This window comes from Liolophura sinensis, chromosome 8 (genome assembly GCF_032854445.1).
Source record: "Liolophura sinensis isolate JHLJ2023 chromosome 8, CUHK_Ljap_v2, whole genome shotgun sequence".
Lineage (NCBI taxonomy): Eukaryota > Metazoa > Mollusca > Polyplacophora > Chitonida > Chitonidae > Liolophura > Liolophura sinensis.
In genome coordinates, this window is record NC_088302.1 from 17,586,581 (window position 1) to 17,606,765 (window position 20,185).

Sequence of the window (20,185 nt, forward strand, 5' to 3'; positions counted from 1 at the left end):
TGATTGAGAGTGAGTGAGTGAGTGCTTGGGGTTTAACGTCGTACTCAACAATTTTTCAGTCCTAGTGATTGAGAGGCAAGAGCCTTAAACATTCGTCACCACACACACCACGCGAAAGTAAGGAAAGTAAATACACTTAAGGCAGCAGCTTTTCGTTCCTCAATCATATCGGAGAATTTTTGGCCAATATTCCAGGCACGAAGCCTTTTCAGAATTTCAATTTCGTATTCCCGGAACTCATCTTCGTGACCTTTCATATTTGTGCCTTGGTCTCATGCCATGCAGTTAGCCAATTAAACACCGATGACCATATATAATTAATAGTTCAGGGTTAACCGTTATTGGACGCTGCTATGAAACACGCCGGGGATCCTGAAGATTCAATTAATAACCATTAAAAATAGTATAACAATTACTTTAACATACCATCCGTATAATTCCTGAATCCATACCGCCTATGATTACTAAAACGGACAGTTGTTTTTGTGATACCAGTGCAGTGTGTATCCTAAACTGATTTTTGCATTTTCATGAAACCGAGAAAGATTCTGGTATAGCGCTCTAGAAGGATGGAATCTTTACACTTTTATATGCAAAAAGGGTTTGTGTTAACTTTGTATAGCTTTGTGATTCCACTGCCATTGATTGATTGATTGATTGATTGATTGATTGATTGATTGGTGATCAACGCAGCGATCAAGAATATCTCACTTATAAGAAGAGAGTCAGCGGAAGTGAAAGAAATCGGATTGACCCGAGCATAACATCACAAGGCCTATGAACGTATTTTCATCCGTAGAGCGAGCTCCAAGTGTTCGCCATGTTGACTGACAACAGGGAAGAAGTAAAACCGAGCAGCAACGGTAGTGTGATAATTCGCAAATTGTCGCATGTAACCTGTGAAATACAGCCTCTTGTCAATTCACATCAGTAATGGTTTTGGCCTACTTATTCCTCTAAATATTAAAGATTACAGTATAGAGAGTAAAATCCAAGCAATAACAACAGTGTTACCGGTGAAATCCGGTTCTTGTCAGTTCAGCTCAATAAAGGTTTTATTCCCTTTTGTCCATGTATATGTCCATCTATGTGCTTATAAAGTAACAACGTAAACGCCCTCTAGCGCTATGACTTAAAGAAAAATATGCGGTGATGTTAGCTGCAATCTATTAGAACCCACATGTCTACAATTACCCAATGCTTAAATAGTGGCAAATGACCACCCCCCACCCCCACTTCCCCACAACAATTTGCACCATGTCTTATAAGCAGAATTAGATATATGCAGGAATGTTTATTACAATATATAACACGTCACTGATCTAGAAGTACTCAAAAGGACTGTCGGAAACATCCTGCGATGAATGTCAACCTTTTAGGATATACTGCCAACAAGGCCCAAAGAACTGCTTTCTGGGGTTTCGGTAAAATTCCACCAATGCCACGTAAAACCTTTGTAATGTCCTTTGTAAAACTGGGAAATATAAAGGTCGTCAGTTTTGATATGATATAGTGTTGAATGTATGTAGTCTTTGAATTGCTTACAAAACATTTCTCTTATAAATCGATTCGTTGCACGTTCAGTGGTATAGAACGTTCAGTCTCAGACGAAACTGCAGCTTCAATACGCCTACGTCAATAGTGGCCTTCTCCACCGAAGTTGAACGCATAGAGGTGAACAAGAACTAGTGTAGGATGTCTTCGACCTGGTCAATGGTCTGGACATTAGGGCCATATTGCTGCAAGAAACCGCCTTTACTATAGGACCGAGATATTACTCAGTGTCACAGTAAACCTAAAGCGAGTTTAAATCGTGCGCGTTTTGACCAAAAGGCGAAGTGAAAGTGTAAGGGAAATAACTCCGAACACATCCAATCCGAAAGCTAAATCCTCACCAATGACGTCTATTACAACAACAATTCTCCTTGGCACTATTCAGTCGTCGTCTCTCGCCATTTTAATACAGCTGCTGGAGTTAATTTGATTTGATCTTGTTGATGTTTCACGCAAAATGTATACTTCACAGTAGGGTCTCAGAGGTTTTTTTTACGAGAGTGGCATGTAATGATGCTCCCTTGTGAAGTTCGCAGGAGACCATTTGCTTGTCACCAATATGACATAAAGGTACATGAATATTAAAGTCAGGAAAAAGCCAGTAAATCAGTTAGATGGGGCAAACTTCAGCGTGCTCACTAAAAGGTTATCCCCAAGGACAAGCGGCCCTTGACAAATAGGCCTAGATGTCGGTGTCACGGGCTCTGCTGGGAGTAAAAGCCAGGAAGTTGTTACTATATTAGCATGTAAATAATAAGACGTGAATCCAGTGTATCGATTTAAAGCAAAGGAAGCAATAAGGGCACTTCCTTGTCCTGGAAATCCTAGTCAGCTCTCGCAAAATATGTGCTAATACGCTTAATTGTTGTAAATATAAGACTGCAGCATCAACAGTAAAACCAGAGCAGTGATGGCAAATCAAGGTCACATGTAGGCCTAACCAGTGAAATCCCACCTGTTGTCAACTTACCTCAGGGTTTAGTCTAACTCTCATGTAAATGACCCTAACCACCATGGACCGGCCCCGATAGCACAGTCGGTAGAGCGGCCGCTTCAGGAGCGGTAGATCCAGGGTCAATCCTAGGTCGAGTCACACCTTGGCGTTCAGCATGAACATAGTGCAACGACTGGTTGACCCGGGCGGGGCAGGCTTACCTGCCAGTAAAGCAGCACCAGTTAAAAGAGCGGTGGAAATCCGTCCTGCAACAAGGAGGCACATTACATGCACTCTAAGGACTCCTTCGTAGTCAAATGACTGAAAAATTGTTAAGTACGACGTTAAACCCCAAGCACTCACTCACCTAACCACCACGGCTTAAGCAGAATTAGTCCACAAAACGCAGTGATTATCAGATGTCACTGGTCTATAATATAAAATACCACTGTGTGGACAGTAAACCAGAGACGCGCCGTGTTAACGTGTAAACACTAAGAAACAAATCGATTGTAATTTACAGAAAAAAGACACACCTTGGGCAGTGCATTTGTCCTGAAAACCCTGGTCAGTTTTCTCCAAATATGTGGTAATAGGTCTAATCGTCGTAAATATGAAAGGCCAGGGCATAGAGAATAAATCCAGAAGATCGATAATAATGTGAAAGTGGGCAAATTGTGAAATCCGTCCTCGTTAGTATACCTCGGGGTTTTTTTTAACTGTCATGTGAATGCAAAAAAATGGTAGCAACTTACACAAGCCTTCGCACCTTGACTCAAGCAGAATTAGGTAAAAATAAGCAGTTACAATTCAATAGACTTCGTTAATCTACAATTAATGGGAACGGTGTGTTTTCATCACATTTCATCATACCAGATCTTGGAAGCTCTTAGCAATAGATTTTATTTATTTATTTATTTGATTGGTGTTTTACGCCGTACTCAAGAATATTTCACTTATACGACGGCGGCCAGCATTATGGTGGGTGGAAACCGGACACAGCCCGGGGGGAAACCCACGACCATCCGCAGGTTGCTGACAGACCTTCCCACTTACGGCCGGAGAGGAAGCCAGCATCAGCTAGACTTGAACTCACAGCGACCGCATTGGTGAGAGGCTCCTGGGTCATTACGCTGCGCTAGCGCGCTAACCAACTGAGCCACGAAGGCCCCCTTAGCAATAGAAAACAGTAATATGAGCTTGGAGGTAGAATTCCAGCTATGCCATGCATGGCCGGCTATTTGAAGGTTAATATTGTTTACTTTGCTTTGAGTTTATAACGACCAACTTTTAGGATATATCCTCTATCGAAAAACTTTCATCAAATCACTGAACGTGTAACTACTTTCTTCCAATACGCGTGTGTAAATAAGAAAAATACACAGTCCGTTTCATTTATGGAGATTATCTTTGCAAAAAAAGATACGATGTCACTGAAGTTTTAGTTTCATTCTCCAGGCCAATGAGCAATATTGCATAGAGCTAGGACTTGTGATAACAATGAAACAACCTGTATTAAATCGTAAATAAAATATAGGATCAACCTAAATTGCATGTGATTGTCAAACCAATCTTTGTCCAAAGTCCAAAGATTGTGTTGAAATCATGTGGCATTACCCAAGGGAGATAACCAAAATTGACGCTTAATGTAGCGTTCTCGGGTATCTGTGGATAATGCGGCGACTTTCTCAGCATGGTTAATCGTGGCCCAAAGTGTTAATAAAAACAGTCTATTTAGTTAACGTTGAATGTTTGCTTATTTGCTGTAAACATGCTATAAAACAATGTATAGTCCTAGAACGTGCTCACTGTAATATGGTCAGTATAATGTAGAAACTCAAAGGCGCAATAATATTTATTTATTTATTAATTTATTTATTTATTTATTTATTTATTTATTTATTTGAGTATTTGATTTACAGGCAGGTAACAACCATATTGATAACTACTATGTATCTGATTAGTGTTATACGTCTGTACTCACTGCACGACGGCGGCCAACATCATGGTGGGAGGCGGAAGGCAATCGGGCAGAGACCAGGAGAAACCCATGACCACCCGCAGGGGGGATACCAGACCTTCCCGCGTTTTGCCGGAGAGGAAACCAGTATCAGCTGGACTTAATTCACACCTATCACATTCGTGAGGGGCTCATGGGTATTGCGCCGAGCTGGCACGCTAACCACCTCGGCCACGGATGCCTCCCGCATATTTCATGTTTGCACACTAATCACAGGCCACTGGGTTTTCGTTAAACTAACTGATCTAACCGCTCACAACCATTTTGCTCTGAAGTTCTTCTTGGTGACTCTATAAATCAACTTTTGACCCGGAATTCTTATGATGAAATGAGATATGCCTACGATATGACAAAGAAACAGGAAATACAATGTCGAGTCGCTCAAATTGTATTGTCTTTTCTGTGAACCTGCTGGTGGTATTCTCGACTGGTTAAAGGTTTGTACATCTTAAACGTGTGTTTCTAATTTTATTTAGTTTCACTTAATTCTTAACGTAAACCGTACATTTAAAAACGAAATCTATGATAAATTAAATGAGGTATTTATCTTCTTACTTCTTTCATTAAATCACACATACAGAGTACGGAATCATGTTAGAGGCGAGCTCCGAGATCTGTACGCCATGTTCCCAGCTCAGCTTCCACAATAACCGCTCTGAATCGTTACGCTATCCTCAAACTGCCAAAGCTGTACGTCACAAAATAGGGTTCCCGTGATATTTAAGTAATTGTAAATTCATATCATCTAATTATCAGTGAATAATATAGAGATCATACACTAACAATTTAGACAAATGTAACCAAATTTATCCCCTCGGACAGCATCCGAATTTTACAACCAACCCTATGGAAGAGTACAGAATAGATCTGTATCCTGAAAGTTAAGTGGGAAGAATAAAACATATCTCCGATCTAGTCATTGGCAGAGATCAAACGAACAGTACAACGAAATCTGAGTGCAATGGTTGAAGTTATTTGAGTTCAACAAATAGAAAGTGCCATCCACAAATTAGTGTGCACCTCTGTGAGTTAAATTCCTACAGTCTTAGTTGACAAAGCCACAGGAACAATTATTTCGTGTCTGTCAAAACCACGTTCACTGATTATCAAGTTTACATTTGCTGAGGAATTTTCCAAAAAAAAAAGTCAGGTGCACTCAAAAAATTAATCTGTACATTTTAACAGAAAATCTGTGATCTGAGTGATGTTATAATGTATTCTGTCATATAATACACATTATATTAACTCAACATAAAATGCTATTAGACAAACGGGATATTATCTTGAATATAACACAGTTTTATGTTACAACAGAAAACAGATTAACAGATTATTTTAGTGTATATATACTTGCTGTCTGTGTTTTAACATAATATGGTGGCATCATTTACAATGAAATTTTTAAGAAGTCACCCCGGATGTTAATAAGTTTGTGGAATACATATATCTTTGCATATTTGGCGCAGTGGTACACTATTGATGGTGTTATCCTGCAAAACACTATTTGAAGTTTTTTTTTGTAGAATCTTTCAGCCAACAATGACTTCACCACACAGTGTCTCCCACGCTTTGTCCTTAGAATTGCTCGTTATGGTACTTCCGTCGTTAACGCGCAACCCGATCCCGCGTAACCACGTTCCGTCTCGCGTCACCTTTTATACAATAGCATACACATTACCCTGATTGTGGTCTCTCCTGCATGACGAGAGCTGGGACGTCTTCTCGTTATCCTGTCGTGTGTGAAAAAGGTGTTTACCCAAACTGCAGAGTGCATGCACAAACTAAATATTATCGAGTGAGTCGCGTACACGTGTACCCGCGTGTACATCATCATAATCTGGTCAGGTGTTTACCACAGACCCAATGCATATCGAAGTCGAGCAAAACAACAAGATGTGTCCATTTAAACTGACATGGACATCAGTGGTACTGCCAGCTTTAAATTGTCAAGAGATTACAATACTGTCAGCGGTTGCGATGTGTCAACCGGAACGAAGCCTTAATTACATAGTGAAGCGGCATCATGTCATGACCAGACGAGATCTATGTGATAACGCTACTGACACTTTTGCGAGAGTGCGAGCGAGAAGCTTAATTCTGTAGAAAAAGTACTCAAAAGCTCTGATATGTTTGACAGCCTATTATAATTATAAGGCCCAGTTGTTCGAAAGTGTATTAGCTAATACTGGTTTTAAGTCCTGTTTTATATTTAAAGTTTTAGTCAAACCCAGTAACCATTGCTGGTGTCCAAAGTCAAAGTATAACAGCAGCAGTTTTAGTTCATATTTAATATACTGGTACACAATTCTTTTGAGGCTAGGTGCAAAATTGAAGACATGACTTAAAGTTAAATCTGATAAGTCTTCAACCAGTTTTGAACAAGGGGGCAAAGTGGTTTAATCCCATACTAGGTTCACGCTGTCCAAGCGTCCATAAAACGGGACCTATGTGGCCTAGTGATTAACGCGCTAGCGCAGCACCACGCTGTCGTACGTTGGAACGTCTGAACGTATTCTTTGGGTGGTCGTGGGTTTCCTGCGGTCCCTGCCCGGCTATCTCCCATCATAATGCTACCCGTCGACGCATAAATAAAATATTCTTCAATAAGACGTAATATACCGTGCAAATAAATAAATAATAAGAGTGAGGTCGCGTGTTTGAAATCAGGCCATGCTAGGGCTTAGGGTAAGTCAGGACGCTATTCCGCTACCTGGCAAGGTACGATGAACTACATCCGCTTTGCGTTACCTTTAAACCTGAATACCATTAGACAAGAGAAACATTCTTGGGTATGGCGTTCAACACCAATAATACAAATAAATACAGTTGTAGTTGTCGAACAGCGTTGGTGCAAGTCTGCAAAAAATTGCGGGCTGATATGTTTGCCAGGACTCACTTTCACAAAGCTTCGTCAACCAAATTTCTTGCAAAGTTTTCGTAAATAAAGTTATCAGTATACCGACCTAGGTCATTTGGTCATAAAGTAGCCCTGAAGTTTTAGAAAACTACGAGAACTTGAACCACGGGGGCCTAGGACCATAAACATATTGATATTCCAACACAGCATTATGAGTAATTCTAGATCAGTGACGTCTGATATATTGCACTTAGCATCACTTCATTTTTTTGTTTTACCTACTTCTACTTAATGCATGATACTATAATGGGTCTGTAATTTGTGACTGTTGAAGCATTCACATGAACAGTTAGAATAAAACCCGAACTGAGGTAAATGATGACTCAGTTGTGGAGTAATTAACTCTAGGCCTGGGACTGAATCATTTACCTCAAAAGTGACAAAAAGTACGATATTTTAAAATAAGAATCCTGTTACCCACATTTTTCTCCATGAAACAAGACTTTGACTCCCACCGCGCCGTAATATAGAATAATTTTACGAAATTGCAAAAATTTTAAATCCATTTGGGGCCTCCTAGCTAATGTGACTCCAACATAACCTCACTAAGGAAATGTGGTATCAGCCACGCCCACAAATGGAGACGTTAAAATCGTAGGGACTATTCTACGGTCTGTGTTTTCATCACGAGGTGTATGACGTAATGGAAATGACGACCCCAACAGCCAGAATGTCTCCATTTCTCCTTTACCCTGTTAAAAACGAATGACAAATATAGAGGTAATTTTAACCTCGTGTTAGTGTTGACATAGATATAGTGCAAACAGAGTGTGAAACATTTCTGCATCAATTTAAACATAAATATACTCATATTGTTAAATATCAGGATTTCCCACCATGAAAAAAGAAACATTCACTCAGAGTGATATTCCATTTTATATTACAGTTCTGCTGACTAGGGATTGATTCATATCTTGTTACATTTATTTATATATTTATTTATTTATTTATTTATTTATTTATTTATTTATTTATTTGTGTTTTACGCAATACTCAAGACTATTTCACTTATACGACGGCGGCCAGCAAAAAGTAGAAGGAAACCGGACAGAGATCCGGGGAAACCCGCCACCATTCACAGGTTTGTTTCATTTTATTCAGACGAAATCCTCGATTATACATTAAAATAGGGAGTTGTAACTTCCTCGCTTGGCGTTCAGCATGAAGGGGATAGTGCAACGACTGGTTGACCCGTATCAGTAAAATGGCTCGGGCGGGGCAGGCTTACTTGCCTTCGGTAAGTCGTCTCAGTGAAACAGCACTAAATAAAAGAGCGGTGGAAATCCGTCCTGCAACAAGGAGGCACATTACACGTATATGCACCCTAATGATTCCTTCGTGGTCATGTGACTGAAAAATTGTTGAGTACGACGTTAAACCCCAAGCACTCACTCACTCACTCGATTATACAATTATCTGAATATTAAACCGTAAAAGTTGAAGACTGTGGAGCCCTAAGCGGACGTTTCCACCTTTGAAAAAATATTTATGCTAAAGAAAAAATAGTTTATCTATTTAAAGTAACGGTAAAAAGTCTGTCTGTGTTTCTAGAAATACCCAAATTATTTACTATTTGTCATTCGGCTCATGATAATCTCTTTCTTGCCATTGAATCAAAAATGTTGTCCTTTATTATAAATAATCAAACTATTTATCTTTCCGTCATAATGATACAAAAGAAAGCTGGATAAAAAATAATGACTATTTTCTGGTTTTCTGGCTACATTCAGTAGACAAACCTTTTTATCTGTGACATAAACAGTAAAAAGAGGAGCATGCCAGCTAAAAGGCTGCCGAGAAACACAATGTTATCTGGAAATGTGAGAACAGACCTCAAAGTACTACTAAACTTTCGCTGAAATATTTCAAAAGGGACACTATCTGCTATGACTTCAGTTAACAGACAGTAGGTGCATATACTTGAAGACTTCAGTAGATAACGCTTTTATTTATTTGATCATGTACTATACACCGTAAACACGGATCCTATAGCATTGATTCATACCGCAACAGCACTAAATCGCAATACAGATATTTGTAAGCCAAATGGCAATAGAACAGAGACATTCACACTCCATGACAGCTTCGCGAGAACAACGCCAAATGGCAATACACGTAGAACAGAGACATTCGCACTTCACGACAGCTTCACGAGAACAACACCAAATGGCAATACACGTAGAACAAAAACATTCGAACTTCACGAGAACAAAGTACGCCAAATGGCAAAACACGTAAAACACAGATATTGGTCCTTCAAAAGAACAAAGTACGCCAAATAGCAATACACGTAGAACAGAGACATTCGCATTTCACGAGAGCTTCACGAGACAAATGTCCATTAACGTAAAACAGAGAAATTCGTATTTCACAAGAACGACACAGACTGGCAATATACGTAAAACAGAGACACTCACTTCACGCTTGAGTATTCACATCCTATGTTCATGAATACTGAGTTTACTTACTTTAATATATATTCTTCCTCGACTTTGAACATCGAATTGTCCTGTACGGCTTAAGATGTCTGCGGTTGCTTTGCTCATATGAACCTTCAACGCTGTGGAATTTAAACAAAAAGTGGTATGACATGGTCAAGAGGGTATAGCAGCGGGCCACTGAGTTAAAATTCTGAAAAGCTATATAAAATTTGTTTGAAATGAATAAATATGCGTATAACCGGATAATAATTACGTCACAACAAAAACCAGTCTGTTTCAAACACTTTAAGTAATATATAATTACTGCAAAGTGAAAAATCGTGATTTTTCAGCTGGAGACAGTCGATTTACAACGAACACGTAGTTCGTGCTTCTCTAATATTTAGTCTAGAAGGCTTACGTAAAACATTGTCCACCGCGATCGTCGTACCTTTATGTATCACATAGAACGACATCCTCCCGAACCATCCTGACTCGGTCAAACATTCGGAATACGCGAAAGACGCCTATCCGCGCTGTTCGCGCCCGCCACCCTCTCCACGCGGGCATGTACACCGCGGGGGGCGCGGTTCCGGGTGTTCTGCGGGCACAAAGATTTCGGTCAAAAATGGACGCTATCGACCGGCCACCGTGGTTAGTGGACATATAGAAGTAGACACAAAATTGCTTTACTCCTGCTGATGAATAGTAAAAGTCAAATAACATACACGTATAGCATGATGCAGAGAGAAATGTCGTGATTTGTCAGTGCAATTGTATATCACCTGTCGGACAAACCACGACATTCCACTGAACTAGCTCTCTTTGGCCCTAACCCCGATGGCTCAGTTGGTAGAGCGTCCGTTTGGGGCGCGGTAGATAAAGGGTCAAACCTAAGACTTTAGCTTCCATGGTTGCGTTCAACATTAAGAGGAGAGTGCAACGACCGTTGACCCGTATCAGTATAATGGCTCGGGTGGGGCTGTTTACTACCCTTCGGTAAGTCGGCTCAGTGAAGAAGCACTAGATATCGATAGAAATCCGCCGCGCAACAAAAAGTCACATAACATACAATATAAGGAATCCTTCGTCGTCATGTGAGTGATAAAGATATTAAGTGCGAGGCTAAAACCCTAAGCACTCACTCACCCCTAATCGATCAAATCATTGGTAAAGCACAAAATAAATAACTTGAAGGCGTGTTCAATGAAACAAAGCCTCGCGACAACATTGTCAAGAACATTAATCGTGTGACTGACTTTGACAACTCAATGGGAATTAAACCACATTGTGTGGCAAATACCGCTAGGAGAACTTTGCTTTAACAGATAGGTATCACATTGTTGATAGTAATCACATTGTTGATAGTAATCACAATTCCATCACAGTACTGGCATACATTTATCAACCCATGGGAATACTAATGCGGAAGTGGACGGCTGTAGACCGTCAGTCATCACAGAAACGTTAAATTAATGTACACAGTATTTAATATGACTGAGATAGTTTGGTAGAGTGATAAAGGCGTTTGTCTTTCAATGGCTATGTCACCAAAGTCGTGCTTCAAACCTATTTTCGGACAGGAAATTTAAAGATTCTCCGGATTCCATTGTTCTCGGTTTACTCCAGACACTCTGGATAAAATCCGTCCATCAAACTGGCCACCTTCGCACAAGAGAAAATCAACAACAATCAGAAAACAATAATACTTTCTAACCCCCTGGAATCCATGCTGTATACCACCTTCTTTTGCAATACACCTTCGTTGAACGGAATATGATACAGGTTGTATGCCGATCGGCCCGGTTTTTGACATGGTGTGTCAGTGAGACAGCACTATACATTTGTCAACATTTAAATCGGCATGCTCCTGAGGACTTCTGTGACATACCAGGAAAGAATCAAACAAATAAACCAGAAAGTAAAATGCGACTGTTCATAATCCACGATTTTCCTCAGAGGGTAGCATAAAAATAGGATAGAGAATAAATCTGCCCAAACCCTGTGGGGCAATTAGTTAACTACATTGCTACAAAATCTTATTCATTATACAGCAGTCAAATTGATCTGAATCACTACCAAATATTTTTTAATTGTTTCGCCCTGTATTTATTTAGGTCTGCCAACTCCGGAATCAGGTGAACCTTTCTGTAAATTTTTTTAGGTGCCCTAGCTGTCTTATCAACCCAAAGTGTCTTAAACGTCACATTTGACCGTTGTGTGTCGTGTGGTCGTGTGTTTCGAACCCAGGCTCCACTGCTTTGTGTTGACTTTTAAAGCTTTCGCATGCGTAGTAACTAAATAGCGTTTTGAATAATCGGCTGCTGAGGCCACTCTTTAAGTCGTCAAGAACATTGTGGCAAGCGCATATTGCGGCTGATTCATAATACTTAACCAAGTGACGATATCCGATTGTCCTAGAATAGAATTCTATTGTTCAGTTGGTATTTGAAGTGAAAAAAACCTTGTGTAAGATCAAAATGGTATCTGATTACTCCGGAGTGATGTTTGGTTAATTCACGCGTCTTTTAGTTCTTAAATGATTCTGGATTGTTCCAACAGAAGTCGGTTGCTGTTCATTGGTATTTGGTTGTTCTCAAATGATATTTGGTTCTTCTCGAAAGGATACTATTTGTTTTTGAATGTTTTTGAATTGATGCTGAGTGGACTTGACTTTTTATTGAATGGAATTAAGTTTTTCTCGAGTGGGTACTCAGTTTCAAACGTTAAGAGCCCTCGGTTGTGGGCATAAAACAAGTGCAGCAGGGTGAAAATGAACTCAAAGTGCAATCAATTAAAACGAATTAACATACATATCTTGCTGACAGACAATAAATACCGAATAGAAAATACGACGAACAATCTTGAATGAACCTACAAATATTCTCATGTAAAAATCTCTATACATCTTTCCAAGCTGATGATGAATTCACGGGAAAAGACGGTTGGTAAAGTCACTGGTCAAATGGCGTTTCACTTTCAGAGATTTGGAGCCTTGTAAGTGATCCTTGAAAAACTGCGTCTAACCAAGCACGTGTCCTGAAGACTAGGAAAATAACTTTCGCTGTATCTTTGTGCAAACACTGCACAGAAAATTCCTCTAAATCATGTAAGAAACATTTATTTATCTATTCATTTATTTCATTAGTGTTTTACGCCGTACTCAAGATCATTTCCACTTATACGACGGCAGCCACCAAGATTCCAGCATGTAGGAACATCAAAGGAAACTACACTCAGGTTATCTATCCATGGCATACGACTATATATAGGCTTTGTTCTTCCTTATCACATTCAACAAACATTACTTTACCCTCGAACTGTGGTGTTTCGCATAGCCTGTAATGACAACAGGTTTTGTTTTCGTTTAGCATTTGTCAAGACCTGCTGGTTCCAAATGACCTAAGTGATCGATGAAGCCATATACCGGTTGACTGGTTAGCTGAAGTCTCTAGGCGAATGTTGAGATCGGTGAAGATCAGCGTTGGAGGTAGAACTTGGCTAGAAATACGGGTGTAAAAGTTGCGACTACAAGTAAGACTATGTGAGAAGTGTTTTGGTGATTAGTGCTTTACGCCGTACTCAAGTACATTTCACTTATACGACGACGGCCAGCATTATGATGGGTGGAAACGGGGCAGAGCCCGGGGCAGAGCCCGGGGGCAAACCCACGACCTTCCACAAGTTGCTGCTAGACCTTCCCACGTAAGGCCGGAGAGGAAGCCAGCATGAGCTGGACATGATCTCATAGCGACCGCATTGGTGAGAGGGTCCTAGGTCAATACACTGCGCTATCGCGCTAACCAACTGAGCCATGAAGGCCCCTTAGATGGACGTAAGAAGTGTAGCTAACAAAGTAGAACAAAGTGGAACTACAAGTAGATGGATGGAGAAGCATACCTGCAAGTAAATGATTGTGAGACGTGGGACTACAAGTAGATTGTTGTGAGAAGTGAACTAAAAGTAGATAGGTGTGAAAAGTGAAACGACACGTAGATGATGTGTAGGTAACAATATATGGGTGTGAGAAGTTACAAGTACGTTTATGTGAGCATAAGGGTGGAGATACAGGATGGTTGCAAAGGGGGTAGATACATGTAGGTGTGCATAATGGTGGAGCTACAGGTACATGTGGGTGAACATAAGGGTGGAAATTAAAGGTAAATGTAGGTGAGCATAGGGGTGGGAGATACAGGTATAAGTAGATGAGCATAAGGTGAATATACAGGTACATGTAGGTGAATATAAGGGTAGAGATACAGGTACAAGCAGCTGAGCATAGGGTGGAAATATAGGTACAAGTAGGTGAGCATAAGGGTGGAGATACAGGTACAAGTAGGTGAGTATAAGGGTGGAAATACAGGTACATTTAGGTGAGCATAAGGGTGGAGATACAGGTAGGTTGCAAAGAGGGAGACATGTAGGTGAGCATAAGGGTGGAGTTTCAGATACATGTAGGTGAACATAAGGGTGGAGATACAGGTACATGTAGGTGAATACAAGGGTGTAGATACAGGTACAAGTAGGTGAGCATAACGGAGGGGAATACAGGTACATATGGATAAACAGAAGGGTGGAGATACAGGTACATGTAGGTGAGCATAATGGTGGAGATAAAGGTATATGTAGGTGAGCATAAGCGTGAAGATACAGGTACATGTAGGTGAGCATAAAGGTGGCGATACAGGTATATGTAGGTGAGCATAAGCATGGACTAACAGGCAGATGTAGGTGAGCATAGGGTGGAGGTACATATGGGTAAACATAAGGGTGGAGATACAGGTACATGTAGGTGAACACAAGGCTGAAGACACAGGTACATGTAGGTGAGCATAAGGGTCGAAATACAGGTACAAGTAGGTGAGCATAAGGGTAGAAATAGAGGTGCATGTTGGTGAGCATAAGGGTAGAAATACAGGTAAATGTAGGTGAGCATAAGGTGAATATACAGGTACATGTAGGTGAATATAAGGGTAGAGATACAGGTACATGTAGGTGAGCATAAGGGTGGACATACAGGTACAAGTAAGTCAGCATAAGGCTGGAGATACAAGCACATTTAGGTGAGCATAAGGGTCGAAATACAGGTACAAATAGGTGGGCATAAGGGTGGAAATAGAGGTACATGTTGGTGAGCATAAGAGTAGAAATACAGGTAAATGTAGGTGAGCATGGGGGTGGAGATACAGGTATAAGTAGGTGAACATAAGAGTGGAAATACAGGTACATGTAGGTGAGCATAAGGGTGGAGATACAAGCACATTTAGGTGAGCATAAGGGTGGAAATACAGGTAATAGTAGGTGAGCATAAGGTGAATATACAGGTACATGTAGATGAATATAAGGGTAGAGATACAGGTACAACAAGCTGAGCATAAGGGTGGAGATACAGTTATAAGCAGGTGAGCATAAGAGAGGAAATACAGGTACATGTGGGTAAGCATAAGAGAGGAAATACAGGTACATGTGGGTAAGCATAAGAGAGGAGATACAGGATGGTTGCAAAGGGGTGAGATACATGTAGGTGAGCATAAGGGTGGAGCTGCAGGTACATGTGGCTGAGCATAAGGGTGGAGATACAGGTATATGTAGGTGAATAAAAGGGTGGAGATACAGGTACAAGTTAGTGAGCATAAGGGTGGAAATACAGGTACATGTGGATGAACATAAGGGTGGAAATACAGGTACATGTAGGTGAGCATAAGGATAGGGTTACAGGTCGGTTGCAAAAGAGTAGATACATGTAGGTGAGGATAAGTGTTGAAATACAAGTACATGTAGGTCAGCATAAGGGTGGAGATACAGGTGCATTTAGGTGAATATAAGGGTGGAGATACAGGTAAATGTAGGTGAATATAAGGGGGGAGATACAAGTACATGTGGGTGAGCATAAGGGTGGAAATACAGGTAAAAATGATTTTGTATTTAGTTATTGTTCATACTAGAATGTCCATTTGTCCATTTTTTGTATTATAGACCTATTGCCTATTCTCTGACTATCCCGTTCCACAACAATCAAATAATCAATCAACCAATACATTTGCCTATGCCCAGTAAATCTAGTTTTAGCTACCCTCTTACTCTTGGCAAGGTCTCGCTCTAGTTGCTTTAGCCATGATGAACGCCAATTTTAAATAGTGTTCACTACGGCGAAAAATTCTCTGCAATTGGTGAAGTAAACTGGACTACTGTAAACGACTTACAGAATACACAGTAAAACCAAAGCCGCGGCTGATAATTAGAAAATGGTCATGCGTAACCAGTGAGATATGTATATTTACCTCAGTTACGGCCATTCAGCATGCAACAAAGGAACAGTCACTATGTCCCCTTTTGGAGATATGATAAATTTGAGTTTTGTGAACTCAGTCAGCACACCAAAAGCAGTGTCCGCTGAAAAGACTTGTGATGTTATTCATTGGCTAATTTGCACGCGGATTTTTCGATACTCGATACTGCACTCCATTTGGTCATCAGCAATAGACCCTTAAGTACAACGCTAAGAAACTACTCCACGTCTCTGTCGGTTAAGTATATCCCAGTAGACAGACATGTATCAATTGTTTTCTTTACATCAATATTTATCATTCCATGCTGAGTTACTAACGGATAACGATATCTTCGACACAACGCCACCATACTAGCCAAACTATTTCTTTAACAAGAATGCTCTTCTTAATTCTGTACTAACAGACATACCTGAGCGTGCACTGAATAGAATCACTTCACGAGATGCTTGGCACCTGTCATGTGAATTATTTGCTTTACTTACGTTCTCCGCTGGGACTCCATTCTCGACGCGGTGTTGACAGTGTCCCCAAACAAACAGTAGCGAGCATTTTGTTTCCCACCACTCCGGCAACACACGGGCCTGGAAAAAAGAGCACACCACACAGTTAGGTTAACACAAGGAAACAGGGAAAATACATAAGAGTAATATATGCCATCGACCTTTCGGATAACCTAAGTACAGAGTACATGGATGCAATTGTGCACGACACTACTTCACTTATGAGTCGATGGTCAGGTTTGATAATGGAGGAAATCGATTAAATCCCTCACGAGATAGGCCAATCTGACAGCCTCCAGACTTTTCAGTCATAACTGACCAAGCGACAGATGGAATTAAAGCTGACTTGTGTTTAAACTTGCGGGTAGTCGTGGGTTTTCCCTGGGCTCTGCCCGGTTTCCTCCCACCATAATGGTAATCGTATAAGTGAAATATTCTTGGTGTGTTTTCATCACATTTCATCACACCAGCTTTGGAGACTCTTAGCAATAGAATGAGCTCACAGTAATGTGAGTTCGGAGGTAGAATTCCAGCTATGCCACGCCTGACCGGCAATTTGAAGGTTAATATTGTTTACTTTGCTTTGTGTTTATAACGAACAAATTTCAGCATATATCCGCTATTCAAACTTTCATCACTCAGTGAACGTGTAACTACTTTCTTTCAACACACGTGTGCAAATAAGAAAAAAAAGTCTGTTTTATCTATGGAGATTAACTTTGAAAAAAAGGATATGATGTCAATGAGGTTTTCATTTTATTCTCCAAGAGTTCAAGCTCAGCTCATGCTAGCTTCCTCTCCGTTTGTAGGTGGGAAGATCTGTCCGCAACCTGCGAATGGTCGTGGGTTTCTCCCGGCCTCTACCCGGTTTCCTCCCACCATAATGCCGGCCGCCGTCGTATAAGTGAAATATTCTTGATTACGGCGTAAAACACACCAATTCAATATCCATTAACATCCAATAATCCAATAAATAAATCATTGGTGCTTATAAAACCAATGACAAATGGAATTAAACATTGGACCTCATTGCTGTTTATAAAACTAGCAAAAGATAAGGAGAATTATATGTAATTACATGTAATTATCCTTTACACCTCGAACAAGTTCACTCACTCACATCTCTTACAAACATTAATAACAAGTGTTGTCATACAAAAATGTTCGAGGCAAAGCTGGTTACCATAGCAATGGGCTTACCGGAACCGTATCCGGAACCAGGCGTACAACTATCATATGTTCAATTACCATATTTAAGTTATCTTTACTCTCCTCAAATTTAAAGGTTCTCCAAATTTATGTGGTTTCCTGATAATTCATGTTTAATATTATGCATTCATGAATGGACGTGACAAAAGCGTGCTGCACATAAAGCACACTATTCAACTCCAGGAAAGTTACGGTCAAAGAAAGGTGAAATAGGAGAGTAGTTTATTTGTGCAGATTTCAGAATAACCTGCACTAAATGTATGCATCGAAACAGACAATCGTATACCAACCGTCAGCCAACATGGACGTTCGAGGTCAATAATCACAAGGCCAGTTCCCACAACGACGTATAACACAGACCGCTAAAGAACTCAGCAAGTTTATAAGGTACGAAATTAGAACGAAATCAGGCAAAGAGAAGCGGCCAATAGTTTTCAGTTTGAAGCGATAAGGGGAGCCAACATGCAAACAATAACTATACCATTGTTTAACAGAGAAAAAATGTTTACCTGTGTGAATACCGATACGAAGCTGTAGTTTTTGGTGGACCATGTGTGGTATTCTGTAAGCGGCAATCCCCTTTAGTAATCCTAAGGACAAAATGCCGATCTCTACCGCGTGCCGACTTCCGTTGCGTTGGGGCAAGCCACTGGCCACCATGTATGCATCTCCGATTGTTTCCACCTTGTACACGTCGTACAGGTCTATGTAGTCGTCGAAGAACTGATATAGGCTATTGAGGAACTCCACGACCTCCATGGGAGAGCTCTGAGCCGAAATGTGGGTGAAACCCATGATATCGCTGAAGTAAATTGAAACGCTTTCGAAGAATTCAGCGTTCACGGGTTCGTTTCTTTTCAGTTGCAATGCCACCTGTTTTGGCAGCATCTGAAACAAGAGCTGATCCGATTTGTATTTTTCCTTTTCCAGTTCAAATGATTTTTGAGCCGCGTGCTGGGCGTAACCCTGAAGATCAGTCGTAAGATTTTTGACTAAAAAAAATAGAATAGTTGACATGATGGCGATAAGGCTGAAAATTACCACAGCCGTCAATACCGAGCCGTTTGCTTTATTCATTCTGTTGGATATTGCTGAAAATATGTCCTTTTTGAGGTTCGATTTTACATCACTTAACAGGGAGAGATACTCCAGCATAATTTCGTAGTAAGTGTTGACGTCTATTGGAAAATTAGCAAAATCGTTTCCCAGGATAATAGCATTATATTCCCGCATTTTGGCGGTGACATTGGTTTCTTTGTCGAGCAAATTTTTATACATTTCAGTACTGGATGTGGCATAGAGGAGGGCGTTATTCAAGTGTTCATCTCGAAGGACTGTGTTGGCTAAATACTCGTTCAGATCTTCCTCGTGTGTCTCGCCAGCCAAAACGAACTCGATTCCAGGCTGGATCGTTATGCCAGTATTCTCCTGGGCGAGAATGATTTGTGTGTAAGCCAGCAAAAGATTCCACAGGTCATTGCTGTTCAAACTTTTAATTGTGTAGGCTATAGCTGTCAAGAGCTTCAGGATTAAGTCGTTGTAAAATCTCATGAACTCATCCGTCTCCTCGTGCGTTCTGTTCGCGCCATTGATCAGAGTATAGCGGGAAGTGCGCAGCAGCGAAATAACGTCACTGGTTTCGTTGCTGCAGGCTGACCAATCGGATATCAGCGAGAGTTTGTAGTTCGTTATGTTGTAATATGTAGACAAGTGGTCTTCCTCTAGATGGGACAGAGTTTCGAAAACATACATCGTTTTGGCGCGTTCGAACTGAAGGGCTTCAATCAGGTCACCGATTAGATGACAGGCTGTTATCGTGTTTTCTATCTCATTTAGACGGCTACGTTGTGAAATGGCGTCACTAAGCAGGAGGAGGAGAATATCAAGACCCCAGCCAGAGGTATAAAAATGACAAAGAGCATCCGAGCAAGCTGAATCTTTTTGCCGCGGTCAGACAACGGATTGGGGGAACATAAGCGCCCCAAAACACCCAAAGGTTTGGACGAAACGTTATAGCTGTAGGACCGAAATGAGGCACGGGAACCTGAAAAGACAATTAAATGGGAGGAAAATGTGAAAAGGATTTAGGCATGAACACAAAGATCATCAAAAACTTACTATGTTTTTGTTGCAGTTTTTCACTGAATTGAAAGCATTTAACTCTGTGACCATCGTTCAAGGTCAGTGTCAAGATTTATTATTTTATTATTTTTTATGCATATTTTCCACCAACACTCGATAATCTCCGGCCTTCTCTGAAGCCAAAAAAAAAAATTCTCCCTCATCCCCGTGACAAAAAGTCTGACTTCTAATAATATATTAAATACAAGCCATTCGGAGA

The 20,185-nt window shown here is 40.6% G+C and overlaps 1 protein-coding gene across 1 annotated transcript; it reads right to left on the reverse strand.

The window, feature by feature from the left end:
- Positions 1-331: 331 nt before the first annotated feature.
- On the reverse strand, positions 332-19,596 carry LOC135473262 (adenylate cyclase, germination specific-like). The gene is made up of 3 exons (XM_064753110.1): positions 18,354-19,596; positions 16,618-16,716; positions 332-372 (listed from the first exon to the last, which is right to left on the reverse strand). Exons 1-3 carry the CDS (start codon positions 19,594-19,596, stop codon positions 332-334), a joined length of 1,383 nt encoding a protein of 460 aa, XP_064609180.1.
- Between the last annotated feature and the right edge of the window lie 589 nt (positions 19,597-20,185).